The sequence below is a fragment of the Grampus griseus genome (assembly GCF_964374135.1).
Source record: "Grampus griseus genome assembly, chromosome: 10".
NCBI classification, from domain to species: domain Eukaryota; kingdom Metazoa; phylum Chordata; class Mammalia; order Artiodactyla; family Delphinidae; genus Grampus; species Grampus griseus.
This window is the reverse complement of record NC_139004.1, coordinates 19,942,755-19,963,111: the sequence shown is the minus strand read 5'-3', so window position 1 is coordinate 19,963,111 and position 20,357 is coordinate 19,942,755. Positions and strand designations below refer to the sequence as shown.

At 39.9% G+C, this 20,357-nt stretch overlaps 1 protein-coding gene across 2 annotated transcripts in view; it reads left to right on the top strand.

Moving 5' to 3' along the window:
- The window catches only part of LOC309827982 (cytidine monophosphate-N-acetylneuraminic acid hydroxylase), a 259,964-nt gene that overhangs the window by 197,975 nt on the left and 41,632 nt on the right, over nt 1-20,357 (top strand). For both annotated transcript variants that reach the window (XM_082662983.1, XM_082662982.1), the window contains exons 3-5: nt 6,079-6,176; nt 6,417-6,620; nt 10,000-10,091. In XM_082662983.1, the coding sequence (XP_082519109.1) occupies nt 6,169-6,176; nt 6,417-6,620; nt 10,000-10,091 (304 nt within the window). In that variant the 5' untranslated portion in view covers nt 6,079-6,168. The remainder of the gene's footprint in view (nt 1-6,078; nt 6,177-6,416; nt 6,621-9,999; nt 10,092-20,357) is intronic.

The window sequence follows — 20,357 nt, the reverse complement described above, 5'->3', positions numbered from 1 at the left end:
ATGGTGTCCTGGAGCTGGTGTTGGCCAGCTGTTGGGTGAGGCTGGGGCATGGGGAGGCTAACTGAAGAGCCCTGGTGGGTGCTGTGCCTACTGCTGGACTACTGGTGGGTGGGCCCAGATTCTCAGGTAGCTGGCTGAGTGGCTGTAATGTTCCAGAGGCTGAAGTCAGGCCCCTGTTGGGTGAGGCCGGATCGCAGGGCTAGTGATGACCCATTAGTGAGTAGGGCCAGAACTTGGGGTGGCTGCCTGGGGGACCCAAGTTGTCATGGGGCTGTTTCAGCCAGCAATGGGCAGGACTAGGTCACAGGCCGGCTGACTGAAGAGCCCTGGTGATCCGAGCACTAGTGCTAAAGCACTGGTGAGTGGGTCCAGATCCAGTGCCACGGGTTGAGGGTCTTGAGGTGTCCTGGAGTTTGCCAGCTATTGGGTTGGGTTGAGTCATGGGGCTGCTGGCTACAGAGCCCCAGGGGGTCCCAAAGCAGTGCTGGCCCACTAGCAAGTGGGGCTGGATCCGAGGGCAGGTGGCTGACGAGCTGCAGGGTTTCTGTGATGGTGTCAGCCCTCTAGTGGGTGAGGCTGGGTCCCGGGGCTCGTGCTGACCCACTGGTGAGGAGCCAAAGGTTTCCTGGAACTGGTGTTGGCCAGTCTTGCTATACCATGTCTCCACCCCTCCCACTGGTCTCATTGTGATTCCTTCTTCATATCTTTAATTGTAGAAGATCTTTTCTTCTAGTCATCCAGTCTTTCTCATTGATAGTTGCTTCGTAAATAGTTGTAATTTTGGTGTGCCCATGGGAGGGGATGAGCTCAAGTTCTTCCTACTCCACCATTTTGGCCACTCCCCATTCTGACCCATTTTTTAATTGGGTTGTTTGTTTTCTTGTTGTTGAGTCTTAAGAGTTCTTTGTATATTTTGGATAACAGTCCTCTATCAGATATATCTTTTGCAAATATTTTCTGAACAAAATATGATACACACACACAATGGAATATTATTCAGCCTTAAAAAGGAAAGAAATCCTGTTCGTACATGTTAGTTACAATATAGATGAACCTTGAGGACGTTATGCTAAATGAAATAAGCCAATCACAAAAAGACAAATACTGTATGATTATACTTATATCAAGTAGCTAAGGTAGTCAAATTCATAGAAACAGAAAGTAGAATGGTGTTAACAGGGGTTTGGCAGGGGGAGGGAAATGGGGAGTTGTTATATAATGAGTATGGAGTTTTGGTTTTGCAAGATAAAATATTTTGGAATTTTGTTGCACTTAACAATGCATATATACTTAACACTACTGAAATGTATGCTTAAAAATGGTTAAGATGATCAGTTTTGCATTAAATGTAGTAAAACAATTAAAGTGCAGTAAAGCAATTTTTAAAAAATTTGTTACATCTCTCTACCAAGAATAACTGATCCAAAAATAAAATTACAATGATACCAATTACGATAGCAGCAACAGCTATAAAATATCTAAGAATTAGCTATGAAAAAGTAAATTTTCAAAACCATAATAAAGAACAAACAAGATGATTTGAATAAATGAGGAAATACTCTCTGCTTTTTCATGGGATTAAAAACAACAACAACAACAACGCTCCTAAGTTGCTTTTTATTATTATTATTATTTTTTTGGCTGCGCCACGCAGCTGATAGGATATTAGTTCTCCGACTAGGGATTGAACCTGGGGCCCCGGGAAATGAGACTGCTGAGTCCTAACCACTGGACCACCAGGGAATTCCCTTAAGTTGCTTTTCAAAACTTGTATGTGCCATTAATTGGATTTTTCCCTTAACAGATCTGTGACCTTTGGAAGCATTTTCACATCATTTGTCTACATGCAGTACATATTTCATTCTTGTGAGTGTATTCCTTCATTAGCCAGATATTTACTGGGCACCTACCATGTGCCAGACACTTTATACCTCAGCTTTCATGGAGTTTACATCCCTGTGAACAGAATACTGAACATCTTCCCATTTAAAACAAAACTAATCTAATTAAGAAATTATGAAACATAAGGTAGATAGCTAGTGGGAAGCAGCCGCATAGCACAGGGATATCAGCTCGGTGCTTTGTGACCGCCTGGAGGGGTGGGATAGGGAGGGTGGGAGGGAGGGAGACGCAAGAGAGAAGAGATATGGGAACATATGTATAACTGATTCACTTTGTTATAAAGCAGAACTAACACACCATTGTAAAGCAATTATACCCCAATAAAGATGTTAAAAAAAAAAGAAATTATGATATTGAGCTGCTTGTAAATTTTGGAGATTAAAGGATTAATCTCCAAAATTTACAAGCAGCTCATGCAGCTCAATATCAAAAAAACAAAAAACCCAATCCAAAAATGGGCAGAAGACCTAAATAGACATTTCTCCAAAGAAGATATACAGATTGCCAACAAACACATGAAAGAATGCTCAACATCATTAATCATTAGAGAAATGCAAATAAAAACTACAATGAGATATCATCTCATACCAGTCAGGATGGCCATCATCAAAAAATCTAGAAACAATAAATGCTGGAGAGGGTGTGGAGAAAAGGGAACCCTCTTGCACTGTTGGTGGGAATGTAAATTGATACAGCCACTATGGAGAACAGTATGGAGGTTCCTTAAAAAATAAAAATAGAACTACCATATGACCCAGCAATCCCACTACTGGGCATATACCCTGAGAAAACCAGAATTCAAAAAGAGTCATGTACCAAAATGTTCATTGCAGCTCTATTTACAATAGCCAGGACATGGAAGCAACCTAAGTGTCCATCTCCAGATGAATGGATAAAGAAGATGTGGCACATATATACAATGGAATATTACTCAGCCATAAAATGAAACGAAATTGAGTTATTTGTAGTGAGGTGGATGGACTTAGAGTCTGTCATACAGAGTGAAGTAAGGCAGAAAGAGAAAAACAAATACCGTATGCTAACACATATATATGGAATCTAAGAAAAAAAAAAAAGGTCATGAAGAACCTAGGGGCAAGATGGGAATAAAGATACAGACCTACTAGGGAATGGGCTTGAGGATATGGGGAGGGGGAAAGGTAAGCTGTGACAAAGTGAGAGAGTGGCATGGACATATATACACTACCAAACATAAAATAGCTAGCTAGTGGGAAGCAGCCACATAGCACAGGGAGATCAGCTCGGTGCTTTGTGACCACCTAGAGGGGTGGGATAGGGAAGGTGGGAGGGAGGGAGACGCAAGAGGGAAGAGATATGGGAACATATGTATATGTATAACTGACTCACTTTGTTATAAAGCAGAAACTAACACACCATTGTAAAGCAGTTATACTCCAATAAAGATATTAAAAAAAAAAATTATGGGTAGCAAAATGCATTTATAGATTGACAATTCTCAGTGAGTTGCCTTTTCTTCCTCTAGCCCTTTTTCTCAGAGCTTAAACTTCTGGAGGATTCCTGGCTTCATGAGATGAATATAATCAAGATGAATATCATTAACGTAATATTTTTAAAAATCAAAGCTAAAGCCAAAATTTCATGACAAACAAAATATCAAAATTTTAAAGACAGGATGCTGCACTGCAATGCCATGCCACCAAGTCTGAGGCAAAAGGCAAAAATGTATGTCCCTATATAAATGCTTTTGTGTATTTTTTAATAATTATTTTTTCACAAACATTAAAGTATTTGAAGAAATAATGAAATGTTGAAAAGTAGGTGTACTAAAACTCACGTCATTTTAGTTTAAATATTTTATTTATACCCAAGCCAGAATTGACTATAATTTTACTTTCCTGATTTTAATGGAATCCAATCCAATTTTTAATAACTTTAAAAATTGACTTTTGGGAAAAACTAACCATTAAAAAATACACAAAAGCATGTATATAGGAGGGCACATTTTAAAATTTTGCTTTAGGTTCCAATATACGTTTTCAAGGAATTGATAAAGATGTAGTTAGTTCAACCTGCTTTACACAGTGCATGGAAAGCCTTAGAATCGAACACAGAACTTTGGCTAACTGGTTCATTCAATCAGGTAAAACAAAATATTTAGAAAGGTTTCCTTTTTACACTTTTAGGCTAATTATTCCAGATATTGCCTCAGTGCTTGCTTTGGCTTGGTGTCCGATATTTGTACTCATAAGAACAAAGATAAAAGAACTTCATGAGGCTTAACATGGAATCCTTTCTATCAGATACATTTAAAACATATATTTGGAAACATTTAAAGTCTACTGTGAACAGAATTACCAGGAATTTGGGACAGAAGTGACAATGAGAATCTGCTTTAAAGAAATGGATCATACTCAATTATAGAGCTCTGCCTTATTAGTTGAAAATTGGAAGTAGCTTCCCTGTTATTTTCTATTATGATGTGTTTTTTATATTATTTTAATTTCCTGTTTAAGAAATTTGTGGGACTTCCCTGGTGGGCCATCTTGCAACGCAGGGGGCACCGATTTGATCCCTGGTCAAGGAATTAAGATCGCACATGCCGTGGGACAACTAAGCCCATATGCCGCAACTACTGAGCCCATGCGCTCTGGAGCCCGTGCGCCGCAATGAAAGATCCCGCGTGCCGCAACTAAGACCTGATGCAGCCAATTAATTAATTAGATTTAATTAAATAAAACCTGATCTTTTTTTTTTTTTTTTCCCGGTACGCGGGCCTCTCACCACTGCGGCCTCTCCCGTTGCGGAGCACAGGCTCCGGACGCGCAGGCTCAGCAGCCATGGCTCACGCGCCCAGCCGCTCCGCGGCACGTGGGATCCTCCCGGACCAGGGCACGAAACCTCGTCCCCTGCATCGGCAGGCGGACTTCCAACCACTGCGCCACCAGGGAAGCCCCATAAAACCTGATCTTTAAGAAAAAAGAGAAATTTGCAGTCTTCCAAAAATGAAAGTGAGAGTGCCACAAATGTACATGAGCTCCAAATCAATTTTAAATTAACACATGAAGAGAATTTTGACCACTTTTGGTTTGGAGTGGAATGTAGAATTAAACATGCACCCAGATTTCATACCATGGATATGCCAAAAGTTATTTTGAAATCCCTCTTGGCGAAAATTATATTCCACTATGATTCAGAGTTGCATCATAACAAGAGTTTGTTTAAAGATTGGAGTTTGAGAAATGTAACATTTGTATTTTCCTTGAAAAAATATGAGAGATCAAATGCTTTGCTGCTAGAGCTTTTTATAAATTACTCAGATTGTGTGGAGTTGGTTCAAGCTTTAAGTAGCTAGCTCTTAAAGATAGTCTGCTAAGTGGTGGGAAGAGAAAAGCAGAGGGAGTGTTTTTAAAAGCATCTATGTGCAAGTAAGCAGGGCAGTGCACTGGTACTAGGTTATCATGTTCTACAGAATAGTAATACACATTGAGAAGTGCTAGACTTATGATAACTAGACTTATCATGGTGATCGTTTTTAAATGTATAGAAATATCGAATCACTATGTTGTGTACTGGGAACTAACATAGTGTTGTAGGTCGATTATACTTTAAAAACAAACAAAAAAACCCTCATAGAAAAAGAGATCAGATTTGTGGTTACCAGAGGCAGGGGGTGGAGAGAAGGGGATTTGGATGAAGGTGATCAAAAGGTACAAACTTCCAGTTGTAAGATAAATAAGTACTGAGAATGTACAACAGGATCAACATAACTGACACTACTCTACATTATATATGAAAGTTGAGTAAATCAGCTAAGAGGTCTCATCTTATCTTTAATTTTATATCTATATGAGATGATAGATGTTCACTAAAAGAAAAAGAAAGAATGAATTTCAATGTCTCCTGGAAAGTAAAAAAAAAGAAGTGTTAGACTTGACCTGGGGGCCGGGGTGGGGGTGGTGGTGGGTAGCTCGGAAGGCTTATCCAAGGAGGGGATGATTGAGTTATGTTTGAACCTAAAGGATGACTCTCAGTGGGAAAGGAGAGCAGGTGCAGAGACAAAAGCATGGAGGTGGGGAGAGCAGACTGGGTTCTTGAAACTAAATATAAAATTTGGCTTCTAAGAGAGATATGGTAGGGGAGGAAGCAGTAGGACGGAAATACTGAGCTGGGCCCACACCCTCTTTATCCACACAGACGAATGTCTCCTGAGAGCGAATGAGTCATAGAACCTGAAGGAGCAACTGCAGTTCTTCTGAAATACCCAGAGAGAAGCAACGACAGACCATGGGCAGGCAAGTGAGAGGGGCATGAGCTCTCTGGGAAAGTGGAGATAAACCCTCAACAAGTAGGATGGACATTGAAAGGAGGGGAGAAAATTCACCGTCAGGTGCCACCAGGCCTGGGTTCTTGGAGGGATGGCCTTAAAAAGTATTTTAATAAAAAAGAGGTTTTTGAGGTGTCAATGCCAAATTGTTCTCTCTTGAAACCTAACAGTATCACTCTTTCCTCTCAAAATGTTCGCGTTTTCATAGCATCGAACAAACAACTGAGATCCTGTTGTGTCTCTCACCTGCTGAAGTTGCCAATCTCAAGGAAGGGATCAATTTTGTTCGAAATAAGAGCACTGGCAAAGATTACATCTTATATAAAAGTAAGAGCCACCTGCGAGCATGCAAGAATATGTGCAAGCACCAAGGAGGCCTGTTCATAAAAGACATCGAGGATTTAGACGGAAGGTAACACGCGTCCTCTGCTTTCTCCCTGGTGACCTTCTTACAATTAGATGTGGCAGGAGATGTGTTCATTGAAAATCAAATGAACCAACTGACAAATTATTTCTTTTAGCAAATTCATAACTTTTACTTGTGCTCACTGAGGCAACTCTCTGATCTCAAAACATTATGACCTTTACTTAATTTCCCACTCTCTCTTAAGAACTCTAATTGAAAATTGATTCCTAGCTTGATAAACAGTGAAATTTCTAAGGTACGTGTGTGTGTGTGTGTGAGTGAGTGCTTGGGTGTATGTAACAGCTTTTATTTTCCAGGACTCAAGCCTCCTCTGGGTTTCCTTTCCCACTCCCCCAGAAGTATGAGTGGGGCAGGCCCTTATCCAAACACTGCTGGAGAGCAGATAGACTTGCTTTGACTGCCTCATGGTGATTAAAAACCCAAAATGGCAGAGCCGCAACTGTATCTGCCCTGAACAGCAGCTCTTCTAATCATTTCTTGGAAGAACTAGTGCTGGTACCCGTCTCCCCCCACTTGATGAAGCCTACAATATAGATCGCCTTCCTCACCAGTTCAGGAGCAATACCAGGACAGGATGGTTGTGGGTTTTGTTTGTTTGTTTGTTTTCAGTGACTGCCAAAGAGATAGCAGCACTGCCTGGCAGAGACAGGGGGAGTTCTGGGTGAGGGATGCTTTGTCAGCCTGATGGTCAACACCGGCAACGAATGAGTGGTTGACCGCACCTTTCCAAGCTCTGCTTCAGCCTAACTTGACCTGGGTGCTTTTTAGCCATTCCCACGTCCGGCTTGACATCCACCGTGTTGTTGAGCTGATTTCTCAGGTCATCTGTGGGCAGTTTAGTGCAGGTGGACTCAGAGGGAGCTGTGTAGTTTTCTAAGAGCTCCCTGCTATAATCGTATAGAAGACCATCGCCCAAGTCTAGAATGTTCTTACACCTGCACACAGATTTGCTTCACTGCATACTTAGTTTCAGGGCCCAGACGCACACTATTAGATTTCTAAATGTTGATAAACACTGTTGCACCTGTAGCTTGTTTGGCTCCTTCGATGGGGTTGCTAGATTAGGCAAATAGAAGGCACCCAGTTAAATAACTAATATATTTTTAGCATAGATAGCTTGCAAGTATTGCATGGGACACAGTTTTAGCGACAGCTGTACTCTAGGAGCGCCTCATGGTTATTTGCTGACAGCCCTGTTTGGAGTCCCTTCCATCTTCTCAGTGGATTCAAGTCAGGGAAACCTCAGACATGGCTTGTTCTGTCACTGGTAAGTTTCTGCAGGCACTCTTGGACCCTGAGGTTTTCTGACGGTTGCGGTTTGGGGACTCCGCGTTTCCTCTCTCCCTTTCTGTCCTTAGTGGGCTTTTCACGTGGTGCTCGCTGAGCCAGCCGTTCAAGGAAGTGTTGCAGCTTTGTGATTAGGAGCAATGATCTTTCCTCACAACCTGCCCTGTTCAGAAGCCTGCCCCCACCACCTATCAGCTCCGTGACCTTGGACAAGTTTCTTAGCCTTTCCGGACCTCAATCCTCTCCTCTATACAGTGAAATTGAGAGTATTACCTATTCTGTCTGACTGCTGAGAGGATTAAGTGATTTCAAACACATAAAGCACTTAAAACAGTGTCTGGCTATATGATAAGTGCTCAATAAATGTCAATTACATTTATCGTTATTACTCTGTCATGAGCTTCTAGTGTAGCTTAGGAACAGAGGTTATTTACAGGAATTCAGATTGTTCTTGAACCTGGCTGGCTCATCTTAACAGAGTGATTGCTTTGCCACAGGCTGGCCTTTCTCTCCTTCACCCAAAGCCTTGGGGGTGATTGATCCTAGTTTCACCGTATTCTGTTGGCAGGCTAACCTAGAGCTGGAATTGTCTTAGTGCTCCGGCACATGAGGAACCAGCTTTATCTCCTGCACATTCTCCCAGCTTTATTCCCAGATGCAGCTCGCCAAGCATTGATGTGCTGAAACACCATCCTCAGAGGAACTCACACCCTATACTCCCCCATCCATCGCTCCAAATTTGACTGCTTCTCTGTGTAGCAATTCACCCGAGGAATCTCTCACCTAGGAGACAGTCAAGAGTAATGACCTACCTCTACCACCCTCTCTACATTTTTCTTCTTCACACGTAACCAACATCAGCAACTCTCATAAGCTGTGGTTCTCATTTTCTAAATCTAACAACTTTTCCCAACCTCTTTGCACATGAAGCTGTCGCCTCCCTCCTGTCTACTTGCTGCCTATGAACAGTTAAGATCCTGCCACGTTTCCCCTTTAATGACCCAGCATGTTGAATAGCTGCGTTTGGAATGTTCTCAAGTTTTGAAATGTTGGCTACTCATTGATGAGAAAGTAGATGTTTCAGAATAATCCTCTATAAATTGAAGTGCGGAATATGTTTTTTGCCTTATTACTAGAAAAGAGCGTGAAAAATTCTTGATACAATGAAGCTTGGGAAAATCAGTGTAATTTACTGATATATAAGTTAAAATAGACATTGTTAGATTAAAAAATCTGATGTTTCCGGTTTGAGACATACTTGTTTGTAAAAAAAAAATTCTTTAACTGTGAAAAAAAAAAAAAAACTTCACGAGAAACACTACCAAAATAGAGAGGAAATGGAACTTCTTTGCCTCACCTTCCACCACCACAACCCCCTTCACGGTCTGGTAAGAAATAGAAAAAAAATTACTAAGCCTTCTATTTTGCTGCAATCTGATTCTCATTCTGAAACAGGGTTGCTAGAGTTAGCAAGTAAAAATGCAGAACACTCAGTTAAATTGCAGATAAATGACGACTTTCCAGTATATGTCACATATTGTGTGAGTTGTGTTTTTAAATTATTTCTTATTTATCTGAAATTCATATTTAACTGGGCATCCTGTATTTTATCTGGCAACCATGCTCTGAAATCTTAAACTTTAAGGAAGTCTTTTCTCTTCTGAAAACTTGAGTTGAACTTAGGTTTAGCACACTATACTAGGGGCTAAGGGTTGTAAAGTGATTATAAATCATAGGTATGTCTTAATGACTGCATTCTTTCCTCATATTGGCCCCAGTTGAACCTTAACCAACTTAGCTTTTGTATGACAGCCATCCCTAAAGATGACTTTATTCTGATGGCTCTGTTGATCTCTAACACATATTATTTTGTGACATGGCATTTATCTTCACTTTTAAAATTGCCTACTGATGATTAATCTATATTTCCTTAGATAGTTGAGTATGAGCTATTAGTAGTTTTTCTTTCATGCATTTTATGTTCAACCAACTACAGTTGTTTATAATGCATTTAAGCCTAATAAGATGAATTTTTATTTTCACCATTTCAGAAACCTAAGTATAATTTTTCATCCAGGTCTGTTAGATGCACAAAACACAACTGGAAGTTGGATGTGAGCACCATGAAGTATATCAATCCTCCAGGCAGCTTCTGTCAAGACGAACTGGGTAAATATAATCCATATCGATCAATGTTTTCTGCTATTATTATTATTGGGGTCCTTCTTGTCAACTTGTTTCCAATCTCACTTGAAGCTTTGGGTATATCCTGATTTTAAACTATGGACATTAGATCTTTTAAAAATAATTAACACTGAAAATTCTAAACAGGATTTCTCCAAAAGATCCCTTCATTCATTCATTTGTTCAGTAAGTATCTGATGAGAACTTACCAGGTGTAAACATTGTATTGGGTATTAAGAGATACAAAGATGGATAAGATAGAGTCAGTGTAAATTAGATGATATTAACATGAGGTGGTGGCAAAGACAAGCCTGTGAACAGCTAAGATCAGGCATACTCTGACAGGTTTCTTTGGTACGGTGTACTATAGAATAGTGGCTCTGAATATTGTATCAGTGCAGACACACAAGATAGATATTCAAGTGCATGATCTTTTCAACAGTTATAATGAAACGCCACAGTTTCGGTTGGGAAATAAAGTCCTTCAAATTCCATGGCTCTTTCTGGCATAGGTAAGATGCTACAGTTTACATGTGATTCTCAGTATGCTGGCTCCACTTCTACTTTTTCCTTCCTCCTACTCAAGAAAGCAGGTAGAAGTATGAGTAAGGAGGGCTTAATAATAGGAATAAATTTGTCTTTGACCTAAGTGATTAAAAGCGTGTTTTATCAGTAGAAAAAGTTACTTGGGAAGATTCTTAAAACTGCTCATGCACACTGTTTCAGAATGTCTGTTATAAGAATAAAAATATAGATTTGATCTAATTGGGGGAATCATAGAAAGCTTCATGCCAGAGATGGCATTTGTGTTGGGTTTTGAAAGATGGGCAGAATTTCATCAGGCAGAGAAGAGAAAGGAGGACATTTCTGGTCGAGGGCACAGCTTGGGCTGTTTTAGTTTATTTGGGGCCAAATGTGTAGGTTAGTTGGCTGGAGTGCAGGGTATGTGTGTCAGAGTAGTAGGACATAAGATTTCAAAGGTACACTGTAGGGAGGGCCTTGAATATAGCTGAAGAATCATGACCTAATCCAGAATGTTATTAAGTGTGTGTTAGGTGTAGTATTAGGCACTTTGTGTGAATTATTTCACATTATCTTCACATTGACAATGCAGTAATGGGACTCAGTAATGGAGAGTCATTACCACCAAATTGTTCAACCCATCTGCCTCTGTGCCTGCATATTCTTCCTTGACTCCTGTGACAGTTGACAGTGGCTGCACTGACCCTGCTCCTATGGCTCGTCCTGCTCTCGCACCCTGGATCCCACCTCACACCTACTTGAGGCCTTCCCTCCTGCAGCTGTCCTTCTCTCTCCTGTATCATAAATTTCGTCTTTGCCTATCAACCCACATGTACACACACACACGTGCGCACGCGCCCTAGTGTTCAGATAAGCCCTCTTATGTTTCCATTTCTCCAAATGTCTAAACAGCTAAACCCCTTGAAACAGGCATCTCACACTCGTCTCTGTTCCTTCCCCTCCCATCGTCTCTCAGTGGAGCTTCCATCCCTACCACTCTGCTAACACTGCTCCTGTCAAGGTCACCAGTTTGCTAAATTCAGTGGTCGCTTTGCCATGGCCATTGTACTCAAACTCTCGGCATGCAGCCCAATGGCCCACTCTGTCCTTAATATGCAGCTGACCCTTGAACAATGCGGTTTGAACTGCATGGATATTTTCCGATAGTAAATACTATAGGACTACACCAGCCAAGGTTGGTTGAATCTGCGGCTGCAGAGGAACCGCGGTTAAGAAGGGCCAACTATTGAGTTCTACATGAATTGACATATATATATAATATATATATATATATATATATATTTTAATTCGGTTGCACTGGGTCTTAGTTGTGGCATGTGTGCTCCTTAGTTGTGGCAGGTGAGCTCCTTAGTTGCGGCATGTGAGCTCTTGGTTGAAGCATGCATGTGGGATCTAGTTCCCTGACCAGGGATTGAACCCCGGCCCCCTGCATTGGGAGCATGGAATCTTAACCACTGCGCCACCAGGGAAGTCCCATGAATTGACTTCTAATAGGCATTACAAGCTGTGGCCAAAACAGAACTCCTAATGGCCAAGCCCACCTTATCCCCAGACCTGTTCCTCCTCCAGCCTTCTCCATCTTGGTAAATGACGCTGCTTCCACTCAACTGAACAAAACCTGGTGGTCACTCTTGAGTCTTCTCTTTCCTTAAACCCCCATATCCAAACCATTAATAAATCCTGTGCCAAAACACCTTCAGAATCCATCCACTTCTCTCCGTCTGCTCTGTCTCCAACCAAATGCAAGTCACAGACACCTTTTATCTGCACAACTGGCCTCCCTGCTTCCATGCTTGTTTCCTGCAGTCCATCCTGCTTACAGCACACAGCTTGATATTTTATTTTATTTTTGTTAATTTAATTTAATTTTATATTGGAGAATAGTTGATTTACAATGTTGTGTTAGTTTCAGGATGGTTAGTACCAGACTGATATTTTTAAAATTCATGTCATTCCCCTGCTTAAAACTCTCCGATGAGCTTCCTATCACACTGAAGAAGGTGCATCCCTTTGACCCGGCAATTCCACATCCGAGACCATATGCCTAAGATCTTAATAATCACTGATATGTCAAAAGATACAGCTATGAGAATGTTCATTCACAGCAATACTATCTACAAAAGAGAAAAATTGAAAACAATTTAAACACTAGAAATAATTCCACTGTGTCTTAAAAGTGATACTATTGAAGAAACTAAAATAATAAGAGGGACTTTTGATAAATAAAGCAGATTATAAATATTACATATAGTATGGCCCTATTATGAAAAAACATGTATACATAAGCACTTATGGACGGGGGCAGGCTCACCACTGGTTACCTGTGAAGGGAGCTGAATAGTGGGCTTCCTGGGCTGGACCTCCAGTCTGGGAACTTTGATTACACTACCTCTACATCTTTTTCAGGCTCAAATTATTGTATATCGAATAGGCTATCAGGGCCAGTGTTGCCCAGGCGTCTAGGTGAGACCAACTCCTAATCACTTTTTAAAGAAGGGTCTGACCTGCAAAGGCATTCTCCCAGTTCCCAGAGCAGAGGTGTCACTTACTGAGGTGCATGTCCTTTTCTGGTCACCCCCCAAAAGAGACAGAATGCTATTCTGGGGAAAGTTGCTGATTGCTTTGACTACAAGTTCATCCTCCCCCTGCCCCTCAAAGGGATGTCTCGGTTACTAGGTTCTTTCGCCAGTAAGCCTCATTCCATGTCTGTCGACCTAGCCTAGGAAACCTGCAGACTGCATTGTTAGCAGGAACTGTACAAATACTGTTAAATTTATTTGGCAGAAAACAGGTAAGAAGCAAAGGTTTGAACATATCAAACTGTTTGTGTAAGTGAAAGGACAATAGACTATCAACTTTATGAGTATGTAACCCAGAAATCGATAGCTGCTTAGGGGCCTTTATAAAACCTCTAAGTCTTTTGGACAAGACCTATAGTGAGACATTATAGCAAAGTGGTTAAGAGCGAATGGTGCAGGGCAGCCTGGGCTCAGATCCTGATGCTCAAACACACAGTTAAATGACTTGGGGCAAGTTAGTCAATCTCTTTGTTCTTTAGTTTCCTCACTAGGATATAATATTGGTAGTAGCTATCTTATTGCGTTGTTGAAAGAATTTTCAAAGTGAACAGCTGTGGGCTTCCCTGGTGGCGCAGTGGTTGAGAGTCCGCCTGCCGATGCAGGCGACACGGGTTCGTGCCCCGGTCCAGGAGGATCCCACATGCCGCGGAGCGGCTGGGCCCATGAGCCATGGCCGCTGAGCCTGTGCGTCCGGAGCCTGTGCTCCGCAACGGGAGAGGCCACAACAGTGAGAGGCCCGCGTACGGTTAAAAAAAACAAAAAAAGAACAGCTGTTAAATTCTCAGAACCAGGTACACAGAGCATAATGTTTTATTTGTATATGTATGTCTCAAATAATCTGCACATCACCCCTGTAACTGGGACCTTAGGAGCAGGAGGAAGGGATTTCCCACCCAGCAGAAAATTGGATCAATTGGAAAATAGATTGAGGCTGGGAACTGATGCAGAGGGCTGATGTTTGCTGCTATGGCAGGTGAAAGGCAGGGCTAGAGGTGGCAGCAGGGTCAGTGGAGGGTGGAAATAACAAGACCACTAAATTTTTTAGCCTTTGCTCCAGTGAGGAAAGTGGAAAATTGAGAAAGTGGAAAATTTCCACTCTCTGTGAGAGTGGAAAATTTTGTTAACAGAGCCCACTTTTCAGTCCAGTGCTACCTACACTGTAGTGATTTCCTACCACATCCCAAGAAAGAGAAGGATGGCTTGAGCTCGTATGAACTTAGATTATTTGATTTTATTATTATTATAAATAACAATATATGGTCATCATTAAAAAGGTAAAAATCAGGAAAGTAGAAGGAAGAAGACGCTCACTTGCACTCCCATCACCTCAAGACAACACCTGTTTTGGTATCTTTTCTTCCGGTCGTCACCGAGGTCCCCTTCCTTCCTCTCCCCAGCCTTCTCCTCCTCCTTCTCTTAACTGAGATATAATTCATGTACCATAAAATTCACCTTCTTAGAGTGTGCAACTCAATGGTTTTTAGTATTTTCACATGTTGTGCCATTACCACCACTATCTAATTCCAGAACATTCTCATCATCCCCAAAAGAAACCTTGTAACTATTAGCAGTCAGTCCCATTCCCCTCTTCCCTCATCCCTTGGCCAACCACTAATCTACTTTCTGTTGCTATGGCTTTTCCTGTATTGAACCAGGCTGGCATAAACCCCACTTGGTCATGGTCATAATTATTTTTTATATTGCTAAATTGTATTTGCTAATATTTGGTTAAGGATTTTTATGTCTATATTCATAAGGAATATTGGTCTGTAGTTTTTTGTGTGTGATGTCTTTGTCTGATTTTGGGATCAGGGTAGTAATACTGCCCTCATAAAATGAGTTAGGAAGTGTTCCATCCTCTTCTGTTTATTGGAAGAATTTGTGAAGTTTGGTATTGATTCTTCTTTAGACATTCGGTCAAATTCACCAGTGAAGCCATCTGGGCTTGGGCTAATGTTTGTGAAGTTTTTTGTTTACTAATTAAATCTCTTTATTTGTTATGGGTCTTCTCAGATATTCTATTTCTTCTTGAGTCAATTTTGTTAGTTTCTTCCTAGGAATTTCTCCATTTCGTCTGGGTTATCAATTTGTTGATATATAATATTTATTATATTTCCTTATGTTCTTTTTTATTTCTGTAAGATTGATAGTAATGTCCCCCTTTTCATTCCTGATTTTAGTAATTTGAACCTTTTCTCTTTTTTCTTGGTTAGTCTAGCTAAAGGATTGGAAATTTTGTTAATCTTTTCAAAGAACAAACTTTTGTTTTCATTGATTTTCTCTTGTTTTTCTAGTCTCAATTCCATTTATCTTAGCTCTAATTTTTTAATATTTCCTTTCTTTTGTTTGCTTTGGGTTTAGTTTGCTCTTCTTTTTCTAATTTCATAAGGTGGAAGGTTCGGTGTTTTACTTGAGATCTTTTTTATTATAGGTGTGTTCCTTTTATGCACTGCACTGTTTTAGCTGCATTCCGTAAGTTTCAGAATATTATGTTTTCATTTTTCCTTGTCACAAAGTATTTTCTCATTTTTCTTGTGATCTTCCTCCTTAAACCATTTGTATTCAGAAGTATGTTGTCTGATCTCTACATATTTGTGAATTTTCCAACTTTCTCCTCTTATTGGTATCTAATTTCATTTCATCGTGGTCAGAGAACATACTTTATATGACTTGATCCTTTTAACTTTATTTTATGGCCTAACATATGGTTTGTACTGGTTTGTGGAGAATATTCTACATGTACTTGAGAAGAATGTGTATTCTATTGTTGGGTGGAGTGTTCTGTCTACGTCTGTTGGGTCTGGTTGGTTTATCGTGTTGTTTGAGTCTTCTATTCCTTGTTGATTTTCTATCTAGTTGTTCCAACTTCCAGTCATCTTTTTAAGCATACTTTTACAAATGATTATAATTATTCTATATATTATTTTTGCATCCTGTTTTTTGTCTTGTTAATCTATTAGTCATATTATGTCAGATTCTATATATACATAATTTTAAAGTATGCTTACATTAAATATTAACTTAAATAATTTATTTAGCCATTTCTCTGTTGTTGGAATTTAGGCTGTTCACAGATTTTTTTTTTTTTTTTTTGCCGTCAAAACCAAAACTGTGATCTTTCTGCTTAAGAATTTCTCTGTTTTTGGAGTTTTTTCTGTAAGATAGGTGAATTACTGCCAACAGGGTATAACTAATTAATGCTTTTACCCATATTTAACACCTCATACATCGTAACATAAAGATGGGCTTCACATGGACTAATAGCCTAAATGAAAAAGGTCAGACTGTAAAAGTAACAGAAGAAATGTAAATATCTTTGTGACCTAGAAATTGGCGGCACTTCCTGACTCTTCAAACAACACTTCAGAAGTACAGCTCAAAGAATAACCCCCCACCAACACACACACACACACACACACACACACACACACACACAAAACCCTGGTGAATGTGATTTCATCAGCACTAAAGATTTCTGCTAATTGGAGGACACCATGGACAAAGTTAAAAGATGTATGACAGTTTGGGTGACTATTCTGCAATATTGGCAACCAACAAGGGAATATTATCTAGCATATAGGAGGAAGTAATGCAAATTGACAAGAAAAAGATAGGAAACCCAATATAAAAATGCAGAAAGGATATGAACTAGCATTTTACAGAAGAATCCACAAAGGTCAATAAGCACATGAAGATATGCTCAAACACGTTAATTATCAGAAAACTGCAAAGTAAAGCAATGAGGTGTTACTCTATGTCTTTTTGACTGATAGAAAGAAACAAAGGTGCCGCGGAATGTTGTCAGAGATATAAGGGTATAGAAATAGTCATGCCTGTGGTGGGAATGTGGCTGGTACAGCCACGCTAGAGAGGAACCCGACAGTGACTAGTCAGGGGAGGTTTATGAATACACCACGACCCATCACTCCCATTCCTATTTGTATACCAAAGAAACCTTGTTGTGGCAGAGTCTATGGGTCCACCACTGGGAGAGTGAATCAGTAAAATGCGGTGAACCGGGGAATACTAAACTGCAGTTAGAGGAAGTGGACTAGATGTACACGTGGTAACATGAATGCATCTTAAAAGCAGGGTATTGAGTGAAAAGGAGTAAGAAACAGACTGGAGACCCAATACCGTTTATATAAACTAAAGATGCACATATACAATATAATACATATTTTGCACAACCATTCAAATTGTAGCCTGTAGGAGAGGACGGGGAAATAAGAGTGGGAAACAGAGATAAAGGGAATAAGTAAGTAAGTAAGTAAGTAAGTAGCTTTGCCTGGGCCGAATATCATGTGTCATGAACTGAAAAATATGATTAGCACAGTCGTCTTTACTTGAGGTACTAAATGAATGAATGAGTCCATTATTCATTCATCCATTCTTTAATATATATTATATTACAGTCCATTTTTTAGAATGAACCAGTTTTTATTCCCTCTAACTAGTTAATAAGCCTGCCTTTTCTCTTCATGCCTTACCAGCTCAGGGCATTCTTAATTTTTCAGACTTTCCTTGTTTGAGTCTAAAAGAGCATTGTTGTTTTAAATTACACTTGTTTCTCAAATATGTTGCTAATATTTTCCAAACACGTTTGCCAATTTTCTTTGGTGGTAGAACTTTTTCATTTTACATTTGTATCTATTCAGATTTTCCATTGGACTTGTTTCCATTGCTATTAAACTTAGAAGTCCTCCCTTTGATATACTATTTTTTCATACTTTTTAACCACTTGGTTGCTTTTCTTTGTGTCTTTAATCAACTGGAATACTTAGCTAACCTGTTGCACAGCACCGTTCTTAGCTAGCCCTTCCTTTTCCACCAATCTATGATCCGTCTCTTAGAATATTAAACTGTTATTTAATTAGGATCCTCTCCTTGACCGTCCTTATGCCAATAATCAATGATTTAATTATTACAGTTTTCTAAAATGTTTTTGCTCTAATTCTTCTTCATCGTTCTTCCTTGTAAAAAGATTTTAATGGATTCCATTTGTTTGTTCTTCTGGATAAATATTCAGTTATAACCCAAATAACCTAGATTGCATCAGTTTGTGCAGTCAAGAGAAGGATGACACATTCACCTGCTTTATAGAGGCAGGGAGTTGGCAGAAGTTATGCTTTACTTCCATGCATAAATGCATTATCTTTGTGCGAGGGGCATAAAAACTTTTATGGTGTTTGCTTTGAAATAATAGTTAAGAGTTACAGACTCTTATTTTTTTTTGCTTTTCTTGAGAGAGAACAATTCTAAAGAAGGAAAATCCTTAAGAGTGGATATCAATGCAGTTTTCTGAGAGGCTTCCATAATACCTTGTATTTTTGAAATGGTATTTGCTAGTATATAATTTTGTTTGTCCAATACTGAACTTTCTTTTTAACTCTTCATTCTTTGAAGGTAAAATAATTGCCATAATAATTCTATTATTTTTTAAATCCCTTCTCTGTGCCAGGCATAGTGCTAGACCCTACAGGATTTGTTCTATAACTCTGCAAAGTATGTATCATAAGCCTATTTTACAGATCAGGAAACTGCATCCCAGGATGCTGATAATAGGCAGCCCAGTCATAATCCCAACCCAGATGTTTCCAAATAGCATTCTTTCTATTTCACGACAATGTTTTCTGGCAATCATATAGCCTGGAAATAATAATAAGATGTATCTTTATTGTATCACTTGCATTTTCAAGGACATAGTTTAATAAGAATAGTGCTATTAAGCATCCTTTGTGTGTTCCTAATTTTATTAAGAAAACCAATTGTGTTTTACTATTAAATAAGTTGATAACTATTACTAGGAAAAATATTAATTAATATGCTTCTATTAAATTCTTAAGCAATATTTAAAAGGTATAAAAATAACAGAGTGAACAGCCATGTGCCCAGTGCTCAGCTTAAGACATAAAACATTAACAGCAGAAGATCTTTAAATACCTTTCCTTGATCATGTTACATATCCTCTCATCCCCCAGAGGTAATCACTCTTCTGAATTTGGGGTTTCAGGATAGCGATTCTTATTTATTGTATTAGTTATATTCACAAAAGGAAAAAAGATGGCCCCCTCAAATTGGGATAATTTGTAGAGCGTGTTTTCATCAAAGGATATTTTATAAGGTGTGGATGTGGGAGAATCACAGGGAAGGTGGAGTAACCTGGAGTTGATAACAGCCAAATTATCTGTCTTTAGGCCCAAAGGGATGAGGGGGGAGCAGTTTCCAGAATCTGGAAGAAGAGAGAGTCATAAAGAATTGGCTTCTATGAGATAAGCAGTGACCTCTGTCCATGCCCAGAGCATAACTAGTTCAAGGTGACCTTACAGGGAAAGAGCCAGAGGTATAAGTGACCCAACCTCACTGAGTTCTCTTACCATCTCACCCTGGAGCTTCCCAATAGCCAAACTCACCTAAAAGGAGGAGAGTGTGGGAGCCCTTTGATGTGATCCAGCTAAGTCAACCTCCTGAAGGAGACAGTAGGTGGACAAGGGTGCAGACAGGTAGAGAAGAAGGGGTTTGTAGGGACCAGCTGAAGCTATCTGGTGCGATCATGTTTCTAGCTTTTAAAGTGCTCTTTTAAAAATGAAAAAGCAATATACTTTATTTGGGGCTTTTGTTGAGATAATCTTATATCTAAATTTCCCAACTTGAGGTGCCCAGTCCGGGCAGGAGCAGTGCCTGGGTTGGGAGAGGGGGCTGTGCACCCCAAGAGAGTCTTGGGAGACATGGAATGATGACCATTAATTAATCAATTAACTCAACAGATATTTAACAAATGCCAATTGTGAGTCAGGCAACGTTCTTGGCACACTACTGACAGAGCATCAAACAAACCACGATGCTAGCTCTCACAGAGCTCATAGTCTTATAAGGGAGACAGACCATAAACAAACAATATACAATATGTCCAGTGACAATAGGGCTAGGAAGAAAAAAATGAGGGTAGAGGGCTGGAGAGTGCTCTTTGAGATGGTGTGGTCAGAAAGCCCTGTCTGATAATATGACAGCTGAGTCCCAAATGAAGCCAGGTAGTGGGCAGTGCTGTAATACTGAGGAGAGCTTTCCAAGGAGATCGTCTAAATGTGTCATCAGTGTGTCAGGGGCAGAGAGGGAGAATATGTAGCCA